General features: G+C 41.7%; 4 protein-coding genes across 10 annotated transcripts; 2 read left to right on the top strand and 2 right to left on the bottom strand.

Annotated features, from left to right (window-relative positions):
* The first annotated feature begins 102 nt into the window (after positions 1–102).
* Positions 103–3477, top strand: LOC108619901 (solute carrier family 12 member 8). 3 transcript variants are annotated; one of them, XM_089476171.1, is made up of 8 exons: positions 103–206; positions 269–854; positions 916–1463; positions 1529–1730; positions 1793–2027; positions 2106–2696; positions 2759–2937; positions 3001–3477. In XM_089476171.1, exons 2-8 carry the CDS (start codon positions 625–627, stop codon positions 3158–3160), a joined length of 2145 nt encoding a protein of 714 aa, XP_089332297.1. In that variant the 5' UTR covers positions 103–206; positions 269–624; the 3' UTR covers positions 3161–3477. The 3 variants fall into 3 exon arrangements, with proteins under 3 accessions (XP_089332297.1, XP_089332298.1, XP_017872211.1); XM_089476172.1 differs by having other exon boundaries at positions 191–324; positions 405–854; XM_018016722.2 differs by lacking the exon at positions 103–206 and having other exon boundaries at positions 213–854.
* A 907-nt stretch (positions 3478–4384) lies between these two features.
* MTPAP (mitochondrial poly(A) polymerase) lies at positions 4385–9349 on the top strand. Its single transcript, XM_018016723.2, has 3 exons — positions 4385–4704; positions 4770–5643; positions 8080–9349. The coding sequence occupies exons 1-3, from the start codon at positions 4608–4610 to the stop codon at positions 8954–8956; spliced, it is 1848 nt and encodes a 615-aa protein (XP_017872212.1). The 5' UTR covers positions 4385–4607; the 3' UTR covers positions 8957–9349.
* On the bottom strand, positions 5649–7387 carry Tsp2A (tetraspanin 2A). Of its 2 annotated transcripts, none has more exons than XM_089476177.1 (2): positions 7229–7387; positions 5649–6656 (listed from the first exon to the last, which is right to left on the bottom strand). In XM_089476177.1, exon 2 carries the CDS (start codon positions 6645–6647, stop codon positions 5913–5915), a length of 735 nt encoding a protein of 244 aa, XP_089332303.1. In that variant the 5' UTR covers positions 6648–6656; positions 7229–7387; the 3' UTR covers positions 5649–5912. The 2 variants fall into 2 exon arrangements, with proteins under 2 accessions (XP_089332303.1, XP_089332304.1); XM_089476178.1 differs by lacking the exon at positions 7229–7387 and adding an exon at positions 6733–6998.
* Positions 9350–9771: 422 nt separating the features above from the next.
* Positions 9772–13142, bottom strand: Naa30A (N(alpha)-acetyltransferase 30 A). Of its 4 annotated transcripts, none has more exons than XM_089476175.1 (5): positions 13033–13142; positions 12423–12659; positions 11567–12357; positions 11256–11501; positions 9772–11193 (listed from the first exon to the last, which is right to left on the bottom strand). In XM_089476175.1, exons 3-5 carry the CDS (start codon positions 12311–12313, stop codon positions 11029–11031), a joined length of 1158 nt encoding a protein of 385 aa, XP_089332301.1. In that variant the 5' UTR covers positions 12314–12357; positions 12423–12659; positions 13033–13142; the 3' UTR covers positions 9772–11028. The 4 variants fall into 4 exon arrangements, with proteins under 4 accessions (XP_089332301.1, XP_017872214.1, XP_017872213.1 ...); XM_018016725.2 differs by having other exon boundaries at positions 11567–12333; XM_018016724.2 differs by having other exon boundaries at positions 11567–12330.
* Positions 13143–16815: the final 3673 nt, after the last annotated feature.

Here is a 16815-nt window from a genome sequence, read left to right as displayed (position 1 = left end):
TTTTTTTAAGACTATCGAATATAATTAATTTTAAAGCAATTTAAAATAATTTTCTAAGACCTATCTTAAATTTTATTTTAAAATTGCAGTTCAACATTCAGATATAATTTAAATTTACGCGCCTATAGACAGGGTGATCGTTATCGTACGTCTCAGCAATAGCAACAATATGTTATCGATGACGAGCTGCCGAGCTATATGTATATGTATGTATATGTATGAGAAGTGTTTTTATTTAACTTTTTTACGCATTTAAAAACTACGACAGATCTGTTTAATGGCACCGCTAAACAACAATGATATACGCTGTAGCACACACTAGCAGTAAGTAAGCCATAGAGGCGCTACACATTGAATTCAGTACAATCTGCTTGCGTGGATGCGTTTTTGGATACCATAAACAGAAATAGCAACAGCAACAGCAACAAATACTCCGGCATTGGATAACAATCAGTTTGTAACGACGGTTGGCTTAGAACAGTATAAAACTCAGTGCGTCTCGTGCGAAGAAATCCAAACTAATCGTTCGAGGTGCCATAAATAAAGTAAGAACAACAACAATAGCATACTGTCAAAGCTGTTGGCGCGGGGGTGGCGGACGGCGGGTCGACAACCATCATAAGTATGAGTAATAACGTAGAAAGTAACGGCAATAGACGCACCGTTGATTGGCAACGCTTCGGTCTTGGCGGTGATGATGAAGGCGAGATAACGGTTGCAAACTTTCGTCAACGCAGCAATAACAACACAGGGGGCTTTGTCGATTTGGGCAATGAGTATACGTATGCAGCTGGCGGTCATCATGCGTCCGGCGCTAACGAAATCTTTGCCGGAGAGCAAGGTGACAAGCCATGGTAAGTTCGAGTTCACAATTTTGTCAAATAATATCTGACTGATGTCATCATCACTCAACAGGTGGCGCTCGAACTTCTTGATCTCACAGCCGGTGCTGTTTGGTACATGGGATGGTGTCTTCACCTCTTGCCTGATCAACGTGTTTGGCGTTATTGTCTTCCTGCGCTCCGGCTGGATTGTCGCCCAGGCTGGCATCATCAATGCCGTGCTCATTATTTTCTGCACTGTGGTCATTGCCTTGATTAGTGTGCTGTCGGCCATTGGTATCTGTGAGAGATGTCGCGTGGAAAGTGGCGGTGTTTATTTTCTCATTGCACACACACTCGGCTCCCGTTTCGGTGGGGCACTCGGCTTACTGTACTGCTTTGGACAAGCTGTGGGCTGTGCCCTCAACGTGATGGGATTTGGCGAATCGATGGCCGGCCTAGTGGGTCTCGAGGATAACAAATGGGCCATCCGCGGGTTTGCAACAGCAGCTGTCCTACTGCTCGGCTGCATCAACGTGGCCGGCGTGAAGTGGGTGATCAAACTGCAGTTTATTCTGCTGATGATATTGCTCATATCTGCGCTGGATTTCATGGTGGGCAGCTTTGTGGGCGAGGATACGGGTAAGTGCTAAAACACTTCTTCGTTTCTTCCATAATATATCTAACAATATTACATATTTTGGCAGAAAACGACTTCGATGGGTGGATGAGCGGAAATTTTATGGAAAATCTTTGGCCAAAATATGAACACGGTTACTCGTGGTTTCAAGTCTTTGGAGTATTCTTTCCCACCGTCACTGGCGTCTTATCCGGCATCAATATGAGTGGCGACCTCCGTGCACCATCCACAGACATTCCCAACGGCACACTGGCTGCTTTTGGCACTTCGTAAGACATTTATTGTTATAGATTCCTCAATCGATTGACTTATTCCTTTTTGTTTTGTGCAGCACTTTCCTGTACTTAGTTTTCGTGCTGTTTCTGGGTGCAACATGCAAGCGAAGAGTATTATACACAGACTACATGATCTCTGTGAAGGTTTCGGCCGTTCACTTTCTGCTGCTGGCGGGTATCTATGTGTCCAGCATGTCGTCTTGCCTGGGTGCGATGTACGGCACGCCGCGGGTTCTGCAGAGTATTGCCAAGGAAAGCGTCATACCTGGTATTGATGTGCTGGGCAAGGGTGTACGTAAATAGCTCTATCTCTCTCACTCTGTCTTGTTGCTTATATTGCGTTGTTCTCTTCTATTTGATTTCATGTAGCGCGGACCTAATAAAGTGCCCCTGTACGCAATGGCTGTGGTGGCTCTGGTTACCGTAACCTTTATTATCGTAGGCGACATTAACTTTTTGGCGCCCATTGTAACGATGCCATTCCTGATGACATATGCCTGCATAGACTACGCCTATTTCGCACTGGCGCAAACCTTTGATATTCAGGAGCAGCGCGAGGAACGCTTTCGTATACAGGCATCGAGTCCAAGCTATGAGACGCGTCGCTATGGCAGCGTATCGGATGGGGGCAATGATCTGGATATGCTATTTCCGGATCGCGTGCGGCACAAGAACCTGCAGAGTCCTCAGAACTCACCGATGCATCAAGCGCAAACAATGCCAGCAGTGCCTTTAGAGAATATTGTAGACATCAATGAGTCAGCACCAAGTACTTCATCGGGACAGGAGCCAGCGGCAATGGCAGACGGCACTGGCGTGACCGTCGACCCTTCCACAGCACAGGCTGGCAGCGAAGCAGATGATGAGAACGAGCCAATTGCCCCGATTCGTCCGCCTATACATTCCAAGACGAAAAACTGGTACTCCGGCTTCTGCAATCGCTGGGCCTCGCTACTGGGAGTAAGTGGATAGTTTCCTACCTCTTAGAAGTTCACTTTAATCTTATATTTGTTCCTTTACAGGCACTCACCAAGCTGCTGGTTATGCTGTTGGTGAACTGGTATTATGCCTTAACATGTTTTTTGGTCGTATTCGTCGTTTGGTTCTATGTGGGCACAGCTAATCCCGCCGTCAAGCCTGGCTTGACTGCAGAGTTCAACTTTTTTGGCTGGCTCAAGAGCGTGATTTTCCGTTGCTTTGGGTAAGTAACTTTAATAGCATGTGTATATTCAAAATTTAGTTAATATCAACTATTCGATTATAGAAAACGCATGCACGAGTATGAGCAAATTGTTGTGACACCATCTTGCCCAGGCGTGGATCTCTCGCCCACACAATTGAATGAGCAGAACGAGGACTTCAGGCCGCGTCCAAACTATCATCATTCATCGGTAATAGAGGGACGGCTGATAGACGACATCTAGACTTTTGGCCATGGGCCGTAAACAGTGGGATCATGGGTTATTGGGAAACGCGGCAAGCAATATTTTGAGTGCATTTTGCTAACACTAAACTAATTCAATGATAACATACAAATGTAAAGTGCAACACTAAAGGTAGTTATGTTAAATCCAGCACATGCATTTAGAAGCGATCTTCCCACACACACACACTCAAAGACCGAACCCAGCGCACATTGCAGCTTTAGCTAAATTAAAATTACTTGTGTACTAATTATTTATTAATTGTAAGTTCAAGAATTTAATCTGCTTTTAATATGTTCCTTTCTTGTGTAAAGTCATTTTGCTGATTTCCTATTGTTTAATTCTTAGAAAGCCTGTAAAATTGTTGCTTAATAGATATGTTTCCATACGTTTTGTATTGTCTCAAAGCACATACATGCATAATTTATTTGAGGAAACATATGTGATAATGAGATAATAAGTAAAAACAATCAAAAACAAAGGAGAAACCCAACAACAGCCCAAAACAAAGCAGAAGCAAATTGTTTTGCAAATTTGGCGCTTTCGCTATCTATGATACCACAAAGGCGAAAAATTATCAATGAAACTGATTTGATTGAAATACCTTATGTTCTAAATATATGTATCTTAACTCACACACACAAACAACACAAGCACTCACACACACAAAATTGATTAGCCATCGTCCGCAAGAGCCACGAAATCACAACCAATTCAAGCCCAATTCTTTAAATGCAAGACAAAACTAAGTAAGCAATAACAATTAAAAAATTATAACCTTCATAATGTATTACCACAAATATCTGCAATAACTTCATCATATATACCACATTACATATGTATGTATATATATTTATAAATATATATTGCTAGGTATATAATCAAATATTTAAGAAAATATTAACGGAACCCACATAAAACATTGCGCGTTATATTTCAAAAATATACAAAGCGTTTTACTTTTGGACGTACATACTTATATAGCATAAATTTAACCTAGTTATACAAAGAGCAAATAACGCATCCATGAACAAACTGAAAAAAAAAAATCAATTTATATGTAATATCAATATTAACTGAAATGTGTATTAAAACAGTTTAATAAACCAATATATTGTTTATATTACAGTCTGTGTAAGGCAATGAGTCCAATTGAAAGTACAGAAGAGCAGAGATTGCGTAAATATGCTTTTGTTATTCTGCTTTACAATAAAAATTTAATCTGAGGCGCCGAAATTCAAACTCAATATATATCGATTATCGTGGAAAGGCAAATGTGAAACCGAATCGATATATGCATACGGCAGCCCTGGTATGCAATAGCTGCAGCCCTATAACCTCAAATCTAAGCCAATAGAACTAATATATAGTAAAGTTTTGTCATATTCCCAGCAAAACTAAATACAGCAGGTATATGAGGTTGTCCCGATAGCTTCAGCCAAACACCATGAACACCCTAATGCGCCTATCACCCCAGCTCCACCATTGGCGCACATATTGCATAAAACAATGCGCCGCCGCCGGTACAGAAGCCGCTGCTCGAGGTTGGTAAACAATAATAGTTAATTTGACGTTACTCATCTGAAATAAGTGTCACGTCGACCCACAGGTAAACCTAACTATGAGGAGTTCATTGACAGTCGTCAACAGCAGGCGCAGCGCAGCATCGTGGTACAGGTCAGCTCTGAGAAGTCATACAACGAATTGTATAACTACTGCAGTCGATTCGGACGTATTGTCACTGTCCAACACTACTCCGTACAGCATGAGGATGAGCTGCACTATATGCTGCTGGAGTATGCCAGCGCCGGCGAAGCATCCGCCGCGATCAGTTCAAGTGCTTACAATGCAGAACTCAGCGGCAGTGGCGTGCCGGTACGTTCGCCGTTCCTTTGGTTTAGAGCACCAACTGGAGGCGCTGGCAGACGGGGACAAGCTAAATTAGCGGCTAATCAGAAAACGCTGGCGCTGCACACAGTCAACGGCACGCGGTCATTGAGCCACGAAGCCTTGAAGGAGTTATTGCGCGGTGCCGCTGGCATCGATCAACAACTGAATCTGCTGTACGAACAGACACGTTTGAATGAATTGGGCGTGCGCATGCGCTTTATCGCTGCGCTCCAGGTGGAACAGGCCATCTCGGGCATGTTTCCGGATGCGTTGGCACAGCCATTCGGATCCTCGGTGAATGGCTTTGGCAAAATGGGCTGTGATTTGGATTTGATATTGCGCTTCGATGGCAAAACCCCAGGCACGGATCAAGATAGTCAACGCGAAGCATCGCGTCTCATATACCACACTAAGGAGAATCTAAGCAATGGACGTTCGCAGACGCAACGACAAATGGAGTGCATTGGTGATATGCTGCATCTGTTTCTGCCCGGAGTCTGTCATGTGCGGCGTATTCTGCAGGCGCGAGTGCCCATCATCAAATACCATCACGAGCACCTCGACCTGGAAATTGATCTATCCATGAGCAACCTGTGAGTAGTGGATAAACAACTATATTCATTTATTAACTTGATATTCTTACAAAAATTGCCGTACATTGAATAGTTTCGATACACTAGTAGTTCCCTACACTAGTAGGAACGTTAGTAGGCTTTATTTTCATGGTTTATTAACGTTCTTATTGTTCGATTGGAGTTAGCCATCAACGGTGGATAAAACTCCTTGCACTGTGCGCTCGTCCAGGTACTTTTAAGCTGTTAAAACTAACTAAATGGTTGTTATGTTGGCTTTATGTCAGCTCTTAGCGTCTGTAGTTGCTCGCCTGTTCCTCCTCCTTCTTGACGGCCTGGACTAGAACAAAGCTCATAACGCCACAGATCACCGATAGCATTGCCATCAGCATGGCCAGTCCCACAATCCAGGAAGTTTTGCCCTCAAAGAACCAGGTCAACTCGTCCACGCAGCCACTGAAGAAGGCATTGCCGCTGACGGTGTCGCGGCACGAGCTGGGCAATGGCTGGCGCAAGTCCAAATAGTCCCACGGTCCGCTGGCACCGCAGCAGCCAATATTCTCCTGGATCATGGTCAGCACATAGTTAGAGTAGGAGTACTCAGAAGTGGACACAAATCGCCGCAGCGACACATTCAGCAGCGGCTGCAGGCTCGAATTAATTGTACTGTACTGCAGCAATATGGCCGAGCCGGCCACAGTGGCAATAAAGCCGAATATCTGTGTGCCAATGAATACGAAGAGAGCCAGCGTGTTCTCCATGAGCGCACTGAGACAGCCCAGAAAGCTGACGGCCATCATGATGATGCTGATGGCGATCAGCACGTAGACGCCAATGTAAAAGGCCTGCGCCTCCAGGATGCGCAACCAGTCATTGAAGCCCGGCTCGGCACGCAGCCAAACGGTCAAGGCGAACAGCGCCGTCGATATCATCCAGGCGATAATGTTGAAGCAGAACAGCGTGTACTTCACGCAGCCGATCTGTTTTTCCAGCTGCTCGTCGGCAGGTCCATAGCCAATGCCCATTGTGGAAGGCTGCAAAAGAGTTGGAGATCAAATTATTGGCCTTAGATTCAATATACCAAAGACTCAAATTTATGCCATTTTCCACCTGTCCTACAGTAATAAACGTAACTGAGTCAGCGCTAGTATAAAATTCGACCCATATCACGCCCAACTGTTAATCACACGAGCTTCCGATGCCTCCTTCTCTGTGCCCAGGCCCAGACCCACGCTGAAGGCGGCCAAGTCACTTGGCCTTATCAGCGTTGTGTTTAGCAAATAACATTATCTTTCGTTTCACAGCGAAGAAGTGGCATACACACAATATGATTAATATATAGGTTTCCTATTGCAACACTCGTTCAATTTCAGACCAAAAATATTACCAAACTCTATATGAAACACAAGCTTTCTGATGTATTATTGATCACATTCTTAACTAAGAAAAAAAAAAAAAACGATTTGGCCTTTTCCATTGAGGGTCAATTCATTTGCACAGTTATTGAAAAAAAAAAAAATCGTTTTTTATTTTTATTTTTTATAAGTATTTCTATAATTTTTTTGTATTCTACACTGAACAATGGAAAAAAAAGGTGAACAACTACCTTTTTGATTGTTTATAGCTCAAAAAACAAGTGTATAAATATATAATATATTTTATACGCCGTTATCGGAACTCCGTTTGGTTCGTTCGTTAAAATCGTTTTGTCAGAAAACGGTTACCATACCAGCAACCTGACCAAGTTGATGTGATGACAACATCCACAGTACAAACTCGGAGGAAGAAGTCCTAAGATAAGATAAGATAAGCATACGCTGCGGCTGAGGCTGAGGCAAGCCAAAGCTTTTGCTGATAAGATTAGATAGCAACAGTTGCCGATTGCCAAATGGCATATAAAGCACACATAACGGGATAGTATTGTCATCCCTTTTGCCCCTGCTGCAGGTGAATCAGTTACACATAATGTACCTCCCACCACATTGGCATTCCGTTTGTGATTCGATTATGATTCACAATGTCGGTGCCGCTGATGAACGAGTTGCTGATAAAACTAAGCGCACAATGCATTCAAGCCCGTATCCGGTCGGTGGAGATGGTCAGTTCTCCGTATGAAATGCCACGCCCTGGCGCTACTATGGCAGGTGAATCACAAAGCACGAAAGCTTTGTATCTTTGTGACTTGAGGAAACTAATAGAATTAGAATTCTAAGTTTTTTTAACTATTGGAAATGGAATATGGTTTCTTAGAACAGCTCTGTTGCTATGACTAATATTATTATTTATTTTATTGTATATTTATGTTAATTATTGGAAATGGGAGATCATGGTCTGGAAAAAGGTTTTATATGGATAATTCTCCTACAAACAATCACCATACGCTCCTTTTAGCTTTACCTTATTAAAAGTAAAAGTATTTGAATCTTGACTCACTGGATATGCTATATTCCCTTACAGCACTGGCTTCTTCATGTCCGAGCTGCTGTACATGTTTGGAGAGATGGATCCGCGCGTGCGGCCCTTGACCTTTTGCGTGCGGCGCTGGGCGCAATCGTGTGGCCTAACAAATCCGTCGCCAGGACGCTGGATTACCAACTTCTCGCTGACCTGCCTGGTCATGTTCTTCCTGCAGCAGATGCGGCAGCCCATACTGCCGTCGATTGGAGCCATGGTGAAGGCCGCGAACACAGCGGACATTCGGGTCACTGAGGATGGCATCAACTGTACCTTTGCGCGGGACATGGAGCGTGTGCGCTTCCAAAGTCGAAATACGAGCAGCCTGAGCGAACTGCTCCTACAGTTCTTTGAGTTCTACTCACAGTTTGACTTTCACAATCGGGCCATATCGCTGAACGAGGGCCGCGCCCTGGCGAAGCCGGATCACTCAGCAATGTACATTGTGAATCCGTTGGAGCAGCTGCTGAATGTGAGCAAAAACGTCAGCCTGGAGGAGTGCGAGCGACTGCGCATCGAGGTGCGCAATGCTGCCTGGATGCTCGAGTCGGAGGTGGAGAACGCAACACTCTCAGAGAGCGAGCGACGAGAGCAGTCCTGGGGCCTGCTCAACCTGTTCAAACATCCCGAGAAGTCTGTCATACGCCCGAACATGTTCTTCAAACCGCGCATGGTCGAGGTCAGCGATCTGTTTGACAAATCCCAGACGTCAGCGCCTACACCGCCGCCCGTCAACTACAAAAACTCCACCGTGCGCCAGCAGGTGCAGAGCATTAAGGCAGCTGCACGCAGCGAGCTCAAGCAACTGCGTGAGTCCAGCACAACGACGACGACGACGGCGACGGCGACGTCCGCAGCTAAAACCAAACGCAGCAGGTGATAACCGGCGGCATTTCTGTAGACAAATCCCGGCTTAGTGTATATATTTTTATATATAAATAGAAAGTAACTCCACTCTGACTACATATTTTTAGCTAACTAAATGTTGTTCATATTGTTAAGCGTTACGCCCCAAAACGCAGCCATGTGGGCGTACAGTGTACGAGCATGCTGCAGCCTTGTATATGCAACTCGTATGTGCGGACCCAGGGGAACTGCTTCCAAGCTATTCCCGTCTGCACCACCTACGTTAAGCGTTAAGTATTGTAGTTGTTTTTTTTTTTTTTTTTATAATAATTTAATAAAATTAAAAAGAAAGTGTTAAAGTTAGTCAATGTTTTGCAATGAGTCAGCTGGGTGGGCTGTGTAAAATAAAGACAGAATATTTTATGTATTTGATATGTAGTCCTTAAATATAACATCTGATATATGTACCAAAGATACCATTGTGAGTCTGAGAGGTCTCGCAAATGAAATACGAAGCTACTGAAATATTTTATAAATAGATCTGAATAAATGAATTTTACATGGAATACATTATAGAAGCATTCGCTTAGGGATCCATTGACTGTTGGGTCGAAGAGTCTCAAATTTACATAGGTTACGATCTATTTATAAAAAGAGGCTGATATAAGTGATAAACGTAAGTCAGACAGGTATTAGTTTCCACACTATGTATATCTAGAACCACTTATCCATACCATCTGTTGGCTGAATATTACTGCATAGAAATACATTGTAAATATATATGTATACAATATAGATACATATACATATGTATATCTACATATATTCAAGCAGTTAGTCAAATTGTGATTAGATTTTCATAATTGCTCAATTTATTCAGTTTTGTTTTCTATAGTTTTTGTTCTTTTTCTTTTGTTTTGTAATTATCTATAATTAGGGCAAAGTCTTGATCGTTAACAACACGCCTCATGCTATATATTCACGAAATGTTTTTCGTTCAAGTTTATGTTCTCACATTTCTCTTGTTGTTCAACTATGTTTTGTAAATGTTTAAAATGCCACAAGTTAGCACGCGTAATTTGATTCAACATATATTTGTATATGTATGTATGTATATACAATATATGTTTGTTTGTTTCTTTGTATTAATACAAGTACGAGTGAAAGTATGTACTTATGCTTGTATGTATGTGTGTGTGTGTGCATAACAAGACACAACATATATAAATATTTATATCTGGATGTCAATGTGTACTTATGTAAATGTTTACGATATTTTGCATGTCTGTGTGTTGTTTCAGTTTCAATGTTTATTTGATATACATTTGTTGTTGTTGTTCTTTTTTTTTCTTTTTCTTGTTTGTTTGCTGTGAGTTTCTTGTTCTCTTTTTTATTATAACATACATATACCTAAATAAATATGAATATTTTGGTTATTAGTTGATGTGTCTTATGTTGTTTTTTCTTTCTTTTTTCTTTTTTGTGTTTAGTTTATGCGTTTTTAGTTGTAATATCGTTTGTCTAATTTACAAATATAATGCAACCGGTTATTGCTTCTGATTCTGCTTTTAAACATTAACTGTACTCGTAATTGGGTAATTATGTAAGTATGTAAAGCACGTTTCGCATGTGTATGTAACGTTTTTATTTCCATGTATTTAATTTTTTACTGTTATTTCTGTTGTTGCTGCTGTTGTTGTTACGGCTGTTGTGTATTAGTTAATGTGGTTGGTTGTTTGCCATACGCTAAAGTTATTTAAAATAATTTACATACATTAATTAAAGAAATTTAAAACTGTAATTCCTAGTTCATAGGTACAAAATATTGTTTGTCATGCGCCACGGTGAGAGAAAATTAAACGACAAACAAACGCCTAATCATATTCATATACACATACATATATATTTTGGTATATATATATATACATATATCTGTTAAAAAAAAAAAAAAAAAAACAGAGTCCTGTTCGTGTGGACAGTATGGAAGCCAGCCCAAGGAAACATTGGGTGTTAACTGTATAGTCGAAACAAGGCAACCTAATTAGAGCTCTCGCTTGGCGGCCACTAGACAATAATTTCAACGGCATCATTGAACGACGCGTCGGCTCATCTAAACCAGAGCTTCAGGCGCAGCGCATCGACGCCGTTTAAATAGTAACGAAAAAGTCGTTTATCACGCACAAAGCCCAAGTTCTCATACAGACGCAGCGCTGGCTCGTTACGCATCTCCGTTTCTAGCACCACTTCATCAGCATTGTCCGCTAGCATAGCCTGAAAGGGGAATGACTCGAATACAGTTAATTGTCCAATTATCTGGACACACAGACACTTACCTCAATGGCTTTGGTCACGAGCGTGGTGCCAATTTTAAGCTTGCGATACTCCTTGCGCACCGCCAGCATCGCAATGTAGCCGCGCCTCACATTCATATGCATGTCCAGCTTGCATACGATGGCGCCCACATATTGATTATCGTGCGCGGCGAGGAAGCATAGTTTTGGCCAATTGTAGATGAAGTAGCGGTACGTGTATATCGAATATGGCTCGGACAGCTCTGCCTGTATCAGACGCATTATTTCCTGCAATAGATCGAAGGTGTGTCAAATTACGCACAATATGCTGTGGATGGAATGGCATCACTTACGTGCATTTGATGCTCGGCTTCGTATTCCTTATAAACTATCTCATCGGCTGTAATGGCAGGTTTAAGCTGGAGCTGTGTTTGTTGTTGTTCTTCTTCTTGTTCTTGGGGCTGTGCCGTAGTGGCGCCTGCTCCGGCAGCTGCCGATGTCGAGGGCGCCTCATCTTGGGTGCTGTCCGCAGCGGCAATCTTAGCTGTAGTTGCTGTTGTTGTATGTGTGTTGGCAGTGCTTGTGTCGCTTGTGCTGCTTGTGGCTACCGCGGCTGTTAATGTGTCGTGCTCTCCGCTTTCCGAATCCTCTATTGATGCCTGGGACTTGTTGTTGTTTTTCGCTTTACTACTGCTGCCATTGTTTTTCCTGTTGCGGCTGCTAGAGTTGATGTTGTTCACATCGTTGTTATTGTTGCTGCTGTTGTTGTTATTGTTTATGTGATTGTTGTTGTTGATGGCAGCGCTCTTATTGGCATGCCCATTGACCGTGGCAGCCACAGAGGACGATTCAGCTGTCACCTTTGGCCCGTCTACAGCATGGCCATTAAACAGCTGCACCTGCTCCATGAGGCTATTGATTGCGGCCATTTCATTCGCAGAGTCGTCATGCCCATTGGACTGGTGTACAACAGCCTTGACTCTTGCTGGTCCTTGTGCTGGCTTTGCCTCCGGCTTCTGTGGCTGTTGTGTCTTCTTCTTATTTCGATACTTTTTCTTGGAGGCCGTCGCAGTTGTAGCTGCTGTCGCCGTGTCCGCCATGGCCACCTGAGTCGCCGCTGCTTAACGAAAGTAATATTTTAGTTCTAAGCAGAAGGACACAGCTGAGTGCACAGGTTGGCAAGGAATATGCGGGGGTTTGCATGCTTACCTGCTCCTAGTGCTGGTGCTGCAACTTTCCAGCTGTTGATGGGCTATATCACTGTCGCTGGCGGGGAGTCAACGTACTCTAGACAGATTTACCTTTATTTTTGGTTATATTTTCACAGTTGCAAGTTTTTCATTCACACACCCGCACACACACACACACACTCGTGCAGATTTAAGAGCGATGAGCGTTGTTATCGCGACTTTGGTCAATCGCAGGTATTTGAACTGGTCGCAGTTCCTGAAATTTAAGATAGCATACACGGCATTATTATTTGTTGAGACTATACTGCGGTTAAAATTGGTAATTTAAGACTAACTGAATGTGTAATTTTTTGTATGTAAATTGAATTAATGTATTTCAGTCATTGTTAGTAACTGTTCGTAACATATCAAATAGGTGTTTTGTCATTTCCAGCTGTCACTGTAAGTGAAATATCGCAACATTTACCATCTCTAACACACATACACTCGGCACTGCTTGTGACACTTTGTTCCTATTCTGCTTATGGTGATTAATTTTGGTTGTTTTATTTTTTGCCTTATATGCACTTAAACAAAATATGCGAGTTATACCTTAACGGCGCATAATATGTATATTTTATGATGCTCACCCCTGTTGCATTGACTGTTATTTTTACACTCTCTGGTTATGAATAAATACACTCACATGCACACGACCACATGTAACACAGCGAACAGCTGAGCACACACATAAGGCTGAACAAGTCATCGATAGCTGCCGATAGGCAGTCGTTTCGATTACATTTTTGCTAGCAACTTGAATCAAACGTCCTAGTTTGAATGTTGGCGCGCTGTACATATTTATAAATGTATTTTAAAAGAAACTATTTTAAATAATTGTTTATTTAAAAACTTATTTATGCAAATAATAAAAATATTTTGCATATAGTAGTTTGACGCAAGTGAAATTTAATTTTTTATCTAATGTAGATAAAATTCTCTTGTAAATATTTATAGTTTGTATTATTTTACCAGCCTATTTCGTTGCTCTTCTTACAATTACTTAGCTTTGTGCCGGAACTATATATATTGAAAGTTAATGTGCTAAGCTACAATATATTTTAATTCTCTCATAAATAAAGACGAATTCGAAATTAATTAAAAAGCAACAAATATAACCTTCGCCTACATTTTAGTCAACAGTCAGATCAGCCGAATCGTAAATCGTAAATAAAATAAAACCGATCGAAATATACGAAGATTAATGTCCACACATAAAACTGTGACAAAATCTCAAATTGATTTCTGTCGCGGCGGCTCTGCAAAGCCGTTCATGCAAAGTGAATGCATCGCCCTGTCTTCTTCCTGTTCGATTAGTGGGTGCTGGACAACCGGCCAACTGCATGAGTCGAGCGCTGCTTGCAGCCAGTGTTTCCAAGTGTTTTCAAGTATGTCGGATCCGGAGCGGTCTTACCTTATGTAAGCAACGCATAGGCTGCTGCGTCTTGAGAGATTTTAATTTCAATTCGAAATTCAGCTGAGCTGCGCTTAGCCAAAGCTGTGCCAAACAACAAATATGAAAACGAAGAAAAAATAAAAATAATACGCACTGAAGATGGAATACACTGCCGAAACATACAAAGTATGTAAATATATATATTTAGCTAACGAGCTTGAATAAAATTAATTTAAATGTCACATAAAAGGATTTATGGCAAGTTAGTCTGTTAAGGCAACTTTTTGCAATCTTTTGATGGCTATAAAAATAAAAATTTCTCTACAAATGGCTCAATATATTCATAATACCCATTTGACTAAATGCTCACAAAAATACTCGACACTCACCGCAGGCCTTTCACTTGGGCAACTCGAAAGCTAGACAAACCCAAGCAACCCAAACCAAACCAAGCCAAATTCAACAAGCAAATAGACTGGACAAGTAGATGAAGATGACACAAACAAGTCGGGCAGGCAGGCACGCAGGCACGCAGGCAGACAGACAGACAGAGATGCTGAGCGATGCGTCGCGACTTCTTTTTAACTGCACTCATCTGCACACACATAAAATGAAGCATACAATTTTTTAGACGACCTATGTTAATTGGCAACGTCTGTGACTTTGTCATTTGAGGCATGAGTTGTGCACCTGTCGGTCTGCTGATTGATTGGGTGCTGTTTATATGGCCCTGTGAATGGGTTAAAAAGATCGCGTCGTAAAGTGCGCGACATCAATTCGACGCCCGCTAACAAAAGACTTAGGCAACGAACTTGGCATTGCTCCGCCGCCTGTCGCTCTGCGCTTCTCGCTCGTTGTTGCTGTTGCTGTTGTTGTTTCAGCTAGTTTTTGTTATGAATAATACTTATCGCAGGAATTGGAGCACAATGCACGCAATGCGTCAACATTAAGCCGACTGATGCAATGCCTCACCAAATTATGCCAAATTGTGTCATCATAAAGCACCAGAGCTCCGATGGCATTCGAGTCAGGCGATTAGAAGCGTTGCGTGCCGCTACAAATACTACTACAAATCAGATGATTGAATAATATCGATGGGAAATTTGCATACGCCAATACATAATCGTCGCAGCGTCTCTCTGGTTTTGCTGTTTCACTTTTGAAAGAGCCAAAAAATTAGCAAAGTAAACAGCAAAGTCAAATAAAAGGCATGTGGAGAAAGTGAATGGCCGAGCAAAGTAAAAGCAAGAAAACAAAAACAAACACAACAACAACGGCAACAAACCATTAACAACAACGAGAGGCAAACAGCTATTGAGCATGAGTGACAAGCCAACACCCGTCTCTTATCAAAGATGCAAATCTCCGTGCAACGATTACGCAGACTCCGCCGCACTCCAACTAGACCTGGGCCGGGTTTTTGTTTCATTTTTCGCACACATGCAGCTAGCCAGGTCGTAAAGCAATTGCAGTTTTTTGTTTTTGAGCAGCAGCAGCTACAACAACAACAATAACAACAACAACAACAGCAACATTGGGTCTGTCATGTCTGTCGCCGTTTTGTGTGGTGTCATTTTGCCGGCCCCTGTTGCAACTCATGCGCATAGGGCAGAGTCAACTCAAAAAGTCTCGGAAAATCCAAGCCACAGTCGGAGCATAGCACACACGCATGCAGTATAAAACACCATTAAGTTGGGCATCACTCAAGCGATTTGTTAATATACCCTGTAACTATTTAATGTGCATAATGAAGTTTGGAGTTTTACGATGAGTCTTCTCTGAATATAACCATATGCAACTAGTTGGCATATCTTAGATCAGACCCCAAACAGTTGTGCTTGATAGGCTTCATGCGAAAGAGTCGGAATCTCTCTATATTATTGATGGCTGGAGAGGTGAGCAGTTAGAAAAGCAAGAGAGAAACTACCTATCAATCGGAATATATAATGAATATCTCATTTTCTTCGACTCTCTCGCTGACTCAGTCACCCAGTCTCTCTACCTCTCTCTTCCTATCTATCTGATTCTTTCTTTCTATATATGTATATATATATATTTACATATATTTACATATATGTGTAATTTTTTAAAATTCTCTCTTCCTCTTTTCTCTCACTGATTATTTGCCTCGCTAAATCTAAATCTCTCTCTTCTTTTCTCTCTCTCTCTCTCTCTCTCTCTCTCTTGTTTTTTTTTTTCTCTCTCTCACTGTATCTCTCACTCAGACTATCTCTCTCCCTTCCACTGTTCCATTTATCGCTCTCACATTTTCTATCATTCTCTTTCTTAGGCGCTCTCTAGTTTCACCGCCTTTCTCTGTGATTTTCATAATCTTATACAACGCATAAATCCTGGGCGTCAAGCTACAACTGAAACACTTTCCACATGTATTTTTGTTTTGTCTAAAACAAAATACGTTGCACATCAAAATTATGCTGAAAGAAGTCTATGGTATCTCCCAGTTGAATAATGCTCGCTCGCGTGTTGCGTTTTCTTCTTCTTTTTGAGTAAATTGCCGCGTCAGCGACAAATTGTGTCAAATGTTGTCACCAAGAGGCAACAAAGGGCAGACACGGTTCGGGCTTAAACGAACCGACTGGTAAACATCTTTAAATGTTTTATAATTTTATTGTACTACACACAAGTAAATGTCGGGCTAAAATGGTAATGTTACAAATGTCTGTTTGTTGGTTTGCTTGTTGCCAAAATCGTTTATAATTATTTCAAGCAAAAACGTGCCAGGCCGGGGCAAGGGCAGGGAGCGTGGCATTAGGCAAAACTAGAAGAGCGCCAAAGTGGAGCAGAAAACAAAAACAACAATAAATAAATAAATAAATAAATAAAAAAAATGCAAACACTAAACATAAAATGCTATTAGACAAGCGTTTAGACATGTTTTAAGCAAATATTGGCACAAAATAAACAAATTACAGCGGTTTTTCGTTTTAATGTGTTTCTATGGTTATTAAATCATAAT

The sequence above is a fragment of the Drosophila arizonae genome, chromosome X (genome assembly GCF_054131065.1).
Source record: "Drosophila arizonae isolate 15081-1271.41 chromosome X, UAZ_ARI_1.0, whole genome shotgun sequence".
In the NCBI taxonomy this organism is placed as follows: Eukaryota; Metazoa; Arthropoda; class Insecta; order Diptera; family Drosophilidae; genus Drosophila; species Drosophila arizonae.
The sequence above is the reverse complement of the archived record's forward strand: the minus strand, read 5'-3'. Positions and strand labels throughout refer to the sequence as shown.